This window comes from Pristiophorus japonicus, chromosome 16, assembly GCF_044704955.1.
Source record: "Pristiophorus japonicus isolate sPriJap1 chromosome 16, sPriJap1.hap1, whole genome shotgun sequence".
Lineage (NCBI taxonomy): Eukaryota > Metazoa > Chordata > Chondrichthyes > Pristiophoridae > Pristiophorus > Pristiophorus japonicus.
Genome location: NC_091992.1, coordinates 133,662,158 through 133,669,082, shown reverse-complemented (window position 1 = coordinate 133,669,082; position 6,925 = coordinate 133,662,158). Strand labels below are relative to the sequence as shown.

The window sequence follows — 6,925 nt, the reverse complement described above, 5'->3', positions numbered from 1 at the left end:
ACGTGAAAATACACCATTATAAAGATAACAATCCATACGCATTTCCGGTCAACTTTGTGCATTAGCAATATACTCCTGTCCACCTATATATTGGAAACTATGTAAACTTGGCATGCGGTAGTTACATCCTTCCACCAGTGGAGGTGCTATAGCAACAGATGGATATTACTGTATCTAGAGGCAGTTTCCATCAAATATGGGCACAGTAATTTCTAAAATGGAACTATAAGGATAGAATGTATGACTTTAAAATGGAAACTAAATTATATCTGCGTACCCTGATCCAATTATCCAACGTCAGACCCCGTTTCACCTGAAGACTTGGTCTTCACTCCCTGTATGCAATATAGGGGATCAACTTGTTTTACAAAAAAGTGCAAGCACCAGTTTCACAGTAAAGATACCGGAGAGCTATCCGCTAGTGCAAGCAGACCCATGCCTGCTTTTGCGTTAGAATTTTTAAATGTTTACAATTGTTTCTGCTTGTCGAAAGTCTGGTGAGAAATGGAACACACACACACACCCCAAATAAAATCCCCCCCCCCCCCAAAATCTAGTTTTGGAACCAGCGCCAGTCCTGAAGTACAGGTTAGATATAAAGTTTCCTCCACTCTTTCCAAACAATGTTAACTTTTGAGGATCAGAATAAAACACCCGTTTTACTGCCCCAATTTCCAGGAAATTTGTGGCGAGCTCATGGATTTTGCACCCAGGCGGGAGCTGGGGCGACTGTCAGAATATCGGGCCCAAGTTTCAGCATCAGGTGAAAACGGCGCACCTCCAAGACTTGTGACCTGCCTGGGCTCGAAGGTGCGCCGGAATATTTTGCTGCAATTCTCCGGTCCTCCTGGACCATGGCGTGGCGCAGCACAGTTTTCGTGGGGCGGAGCAAGCTGCAGGTGGGCAGGGCCAAGCCCCTGCGTGTCTGAAGACTGCCGGCTTCGTTGCGCCTGCGCAATAGCTCAGCAAGGCGTTTTCCCCCAGCCTGGGTACCGGGGAAGGATGGAGGAGCGTAGAAATAGGGCACTGGGGAGGTGATCGGTGGGAGAGAAACATGGGGAGGTGATCGGTCGGGGAGGAGCGAGGGATGGAGGAGCACTCTAAATGATCGATGGGTGCCTCCGTCCAGCCCCCCCCCCCCCCCTCCTCCCTCTGCTGTCAGATAGAGAGAGACAGATAGAAACACCTTCCCTTCACAAAGGTAGGACTTCTATTTTTTTATTGGTTGCTTATTACTTTGCTCTTGGAACTTTAGGTGCAGGGTTCCTTCTATTTTTTATTAATTAATTGCTTATTTTTTGTGCTTTGTTTTGTGCTTACTGCTTTAAATGTATTTGCTTCTTTAATGTTGTTATGAAGGAGTTTATGGAAAATCCTTTAACCCCCCCCCCCCCCCCTCCCTCCCTCCCTCCCTTGTTGTGATGTTGATGTGTCCTTTGTGTTTAATGCTTCCCACCCCCCTGGCTGTGCCTGCACTAAACTTAACTCTAGGTAAGGTTTTTCAGAACTTACAAAAGGGGATACTTACTCCATCCTAAGTTAGTTTGTAGTAAGTTTTCACTGCCGAAACTTGCAAAACAGGCCCGAATAGCTGGACACACTACCTTTTTGGGGGGAAAAAAATACTTTACCTAAACTAACTCACTAGAACTGGAGCAAACTATTATCCGAGAATTGCAATTTCTAACATACTCCAAACTAAATTAGTTGCACCAAAAAACTAGGAGCAACTCCACCCGAAACTTGGGCCCATCATCTCGGATGGGGAAAAGCTCAAACTGGATTGTTACGAGAAAGTTAACACAATGCCACAACCTTGCATGTAAAAATCACCCTTTTGAGGTACAGTTCAAGGCTGCAACATTCACTGGGGTGCCCCATCCCCTGCTCATCTGCCGTTCACAGCTGCCCCAGGAGTGTCCAAGTCTTTGTGGGTCTCTCAGGGGGCTGAGTACAAATTTTAGATCCATTAATCTGTATATTTTTCAAGCCTTAAACCAATTGTTCGAATCAAAGATTTATCCACTAACGAAATAACTGCCTCAGAACAGCCCTTCCCAAACCCCCAAAATATCACTGATGAAAAAGCAAATAATCACGAAGCACAGATTGGAATGAATGGCCTGTGTGAGATTCACAGGCCAAGGAATGCAGCTTTGGATGGCCTGTGTGAGATTCACAGGCCAAGGAATGCAGCTTTGGATAGCCTGCTCTGTGTGTCAGTAACCCAACAAAGCACTGGGTAGAAGTCAGAGGGTTTCAGGTTGACAATTCTCAGTCCATTAAAATACTAAATGTCCCTCTGTGTTCTGTCCTACAATATATTTTTTTAAATAAGCTCTCAAATTGCACCACATCATATAAGGCCAAGTGTGTGAGGGGGGGGGTTTGGTGTGTTGGAGGAAGAGAGGGGGGGTTAAAGGAAGTAATAACAATGATGAAGCAGCTTTACTTGGCGTATCAGTGATACAAAGATCTAAAGCCGCTCACTGTTGCACTCTGGAGATAGGCTCAGGCCGACCGTTTACACGAAGTCAGATTCTCTGCTGGGCTTTAGACTGGACACAGAGTGCAGCAGAAAGATTTTCTATGACAACTAACACTTTCACCTTGTTGGGCCAGGGTCCAGGCATTGCGTCTCACGGGCTGCAATGAACAATTACCCTGGCATTTCTCCGTCCAAAACCCCCCACGGCTCCAAAGTTTTTAAACGGAAATATGTCGGCGAAGGGTCACAGCGCAGGCTGGCCCGTCAGAAGGACACGCAGCAGTTTACGCCTCAAACTGACCACTGATCGTCCATTAAAGACTCTCAAACTAAAACGCGATGACAAAGTTCAGTAACATTTCATCTCGGTTATTCACCGAACACACGCTCGCTTGACCAGTCACTCTGCACAGACAGGTTTCTGTAACACCGCAATGAACTTGTGAAAGAATATATTTTCATCAAAGCTTTTGCTCAAATAATTATAAAATAAAATTGTTCATTTCTCTTCCCTCCCCACCACTCACACGCACACACACACACACTCAGAGCCTTCCCAATGATGAGATGAGAACCATTCCTTACTGCGAAGCCTCCAGCTCTCACACAGGCTTTGAACAGTTGGACCTTGCATGCTATCCGATCCGGTTGGAAGTGAGGAGTTGCCCCGTCACTGGAGTCTAATATACCAGCACTTTCCAGCCTGGGTAGGCGAAGGAACAGCCAAAATACAAGGCATCGCAGGGGTGATCGAGCAGCCAGTCGAACACCACTTCTCGGTTTCCAGAGCTGATGATCACGCGAAGCTTGAAACTCGCAGCATCGTTGAAGACGGAGCCCAGGCTGACCACCTCCATGTCAAAAGTGACCGAAGACCCGGCAGAAACACAAGGAAGCTGATTGGTCATTTCTTTGCCATTCACAAATACCGCCCCTAAAAAAAAATGACGAGTTATTCCGCCTGACATTAAGCCTACTATGCAGACTGTATAATGTTTTATGGGAGGTAAAAGAGAGACTAGACATACAACAAGCAATGAGGAAACAGATGGTCCTGCACGTGAATGATTTCTACCTTTCCCCTATTCCATCCCCAACAGCTCAAAGTCACACCATCTGTCCGAGTGGAAGAAAAGTTACATTGATATAGCTCATCACGTCTCGGGAAAGTGATTCATACACACAACCAATGCAGAAATTATTGTTAGAGGCAGCTGCTGTGTGCACAGTTTGCATTTTGTTCAACAGAAATGAGATACATAACTTGTTAGTGCTTCGCGTTGATGGTTGAGGGAAGGCTAGCCCATTAGGAGACCTCCCTCCTCCTCTTTCAGGGTGTTCAGCACCAGAACAGGCAGTCAAGGGCCTGGGTATAACATCTCAGCCAGTGGGAAACATTTGGGGAATGCACTACTTTCTCAACACTGGACTGGAGAGTCAGCTTGGACAGGCTCAAAATCCTGGTACGGGGCTCAAATTCAGCCTACAATCGAGCCGAGCACACACAGCAGCATGGTGCCAGGGTCCATACCGAGTTAGCCCATTGCAGCCCTCCTACCCCAGATTGGGAGGAAGGAAAATCAGCCAGGAGCCTGGTCCTGAATGTTAGGCAGCGACACCTACTGGATGATACGTGCGTGTGGTGCTGTGCATGCATGTTGCTAACTAAACACTCAAGGGCACCCTGGTGGTGTAAGCACATTGTAGCAAGTGCATGCCAATGTCTTCTCCTGTATTACCTTTGTTCCAGAGGGTCTGGAAACAACAATTATAACATAAGTAGGAGTAGGCCATATGGCCCCTCGAGCCTGCTCCGCCATTCAGTAAGATCATGGCTGATCTGATCATGGACTCAGCTCCACTTCCCTGCCCGCTCCCCATAATCCCTTACTTATCCCCTTATCGTTTAAGAAACTGTCTATTTCTGTCTTAAATGTATTCAATGTCCCAGCTTCCACAGCTCTCTGAGGCAGCGAATTTCATAGATCCACAACGCTCAGAGAAGAAATTTCTCCTCATCTCAGAATAAAGGGCCGCCCATTTAAAACTAAGATCATGCCCTCTAGTTCTAGTCTCCCCCATCAGTGGAAACATCCTCTCTGCATCCACCTTGTTAAGCCCTCTCAATCTTATATTATAAAAGCAATTAGTTATTGACAGACATCAAATGACACAGAAAATACAGCACAGAAACAGGCCATTCAGCTCCACGAGTCTGTGCTGGTGATTATACTCCACACCAATATCCTCCTGTTCCATCTGTCTTATCTCAGCCTTTCAGCATCTCTTTCTATTCCCTTCTCTCGCAAAAGGGAATTTGAAAGCATCTAAGCTATTTGCCACAACCACTTCTTGTGGTAGCGAGTTCCACTCTTGAGTAAAGAAAATTCTCCTTATTTCCCGATCAGATTGATTAGTAACTCTCTTGTATTTATGGCTCCTAGTTTTGGATTGCCCCACAGGTGGAAACATTCTCTCCACATCTGCCCTATCCAACCCATTCAGAATTTTAAAGATCGTTAACAGGTCTCCTCTAAGTCTTCTCTTTTCTAAGGAAAAATCCGGTTCAATCTTTCCTGACCGCTGTAATCGCTCAGTTTTGGTACCATCCATCTAAATTATTTTTGCACTTTCTATAGTATGGAGACCAGAACTGTGTACAGTACTCTAAGTGTAGCCTGACTGGAGTCTTATACATGTTTAATATAACTGTTACATTTGAATTCTATACCCCTGGTAATAAATCCCAGGTTTAATTGCTTTGCTGGCCTGTGATGCTGCTTTCAAGGATTTGTTCGCCTGTATCCCTCGATCCCTTTGCTCTTTGACCACATTCAGTTTCTTATTTTCTAAAAGGTACCGCCATTTTGAGTGTTTACTCGGACAGAACAGGGATCAAGGTCAGCTACAGTGTCCTCCATTGTGGGATAGTCACTATCAAAGGTTCACACAAGAGTAATGGATGATCCTTATAGAAAGCTCTCTCCATCCCACACAAAGCTGCCCCCATTCAGCTTTATTACCATTTGAGCTGATGCAAACGGCCTTGTCTCTTTGCAGGGAGTCACAGCCGTTCTGAGGCTCAACACACACCCCGATACTATCCCGCTTATCCGGCTGTCCTGCCGCTTCCATCCTGGGAACAAAACAAAAGCACAGCCTGTAAAAAACACATTCCCTCGTGAATAATGTGTTCGTCGATGGCAAGTGAAGGTAGTGCTGAGGGAATAAAACAAGCAACTTGCATTTATAATCGCCCCGTCCACGTTCTCAGGACGTCCCAAAGCACCTGACTAGTTAACGAGGTACTTTTGAAGTGCAGTCACTGTTGTAATGTAGCAAACACAGCAGCCAATTTGTGCACAGCAAGCTCCCACACATCGGATAATCTGTTTTACGCAGGATTTCGTAAGATATACGGCACAGACACAGGTCATTCAGCCACAACCAGTCCATGCCGGCGTTTATGCTCCACTCGAGCCTCCTCCCGTTTTTCCTCATCTAAATATATCGGCATAACCCTCCATTCCCCTCTCCCTCATATGCTTGTCCAGCTTCCCCTTAAATGTATCGATACTATTCACTTCAACCACTCCCTGTGGCAGCGAGTTCCACATTCTCACCACTCTGGGTAAAGTGGTTTCTTCTGAATTTCCCATTGGATTTCTTGGTGACTATCTTATATTGGTGGCCTCTAGTTATGCTCTTCCCCACAAGTGGAAACATTCTCTCTCTGTATCCACTCTATCAAAACCTTTCATAATTAGGTCACCCCTCAGCCTTGTTTTTTTCCCCCCCAAGAGAAAAGAGACCCAGTCTGACCATCCTTTCCAGATATGTTTACCCTTCGCATTTCTGGTAGCATCTTTGTAAATTCTCTCTGCACCCTCTCCAGTGCCTCTATATCCTTTTTATAATATGGCAACCAGAACTGTACGCAGTACTCCAAGTGTGGTCTAACCAAGGTTTGATAGAAGTTTAGCATAACTTCCCTTTTCAATTCTATTCCTCTAGAAATAAACCCTAGTGCTTGGTTTGCTTTTTTTATGGCCTTGCTAACCCGTCGCAACTTGTAGTGATGTGTGTATTAATATTCCGAGATCCCTTTGTTCCTCTACCCCACCCAGACTCGCACCCTCCAAGTAATAAGTGACCTCCCTATTCTTCCTCCCAAAATGTAATACCTCACATTTATCTAAGTTGAACTTCATTTGCCAATTCTATGCCCATTCTGCAAGTATATTAATGTCCCCCTGTAATTTGTTGGTCCTCCTCAGTATTGACTATTCCCCAATTTGGTGTCATCCGCAAATTTAGAAATTGTGTTTTTGATCGTTAATATAAATTGTGAACAACAGTGGTCCCAGCACAGATCCTTGTGGAACACCACTACCCACCTTCTGCCACGGTGAATAGCTACCCTTTACCCCTACTCTC

General features: G+C 45.5%; 1 protein-coding gene across 4 annotated transcripts in view; it reads right to left on the bottom strand.

The window, feature by feature from the left end:
- Positions 1-1,417: 1,417 nt before the first annotated feature.
- Positions 1,418-6,925, bottom strand: part of crlf3 (cytokine receptor-like factor 3) — a 63,888-nt gene continuing 58,380 nt past the window's right edge. For all 4 annotated transcript variants that reach the window (XM_070858247.1, XM_070858248.1, XM_070858249.1 and 1 more), the window contains 2 exons: positions 5,512-5,624; positions 1,418-3,422 (listed from right to left, as the gene is read on the bottom strand). In XM_070858247.1, coding sequence (XP_070714348.1) covers positions 3,169-3,422; positions 5,512-5,624 — 367 coding nt within the window. In that variant the 3' untranslated portion in view covers positions 1,418-3,168. The remainder of the gene's footprint in view (positions 3,423-5,511; positions 5,625-6,925) is intronic.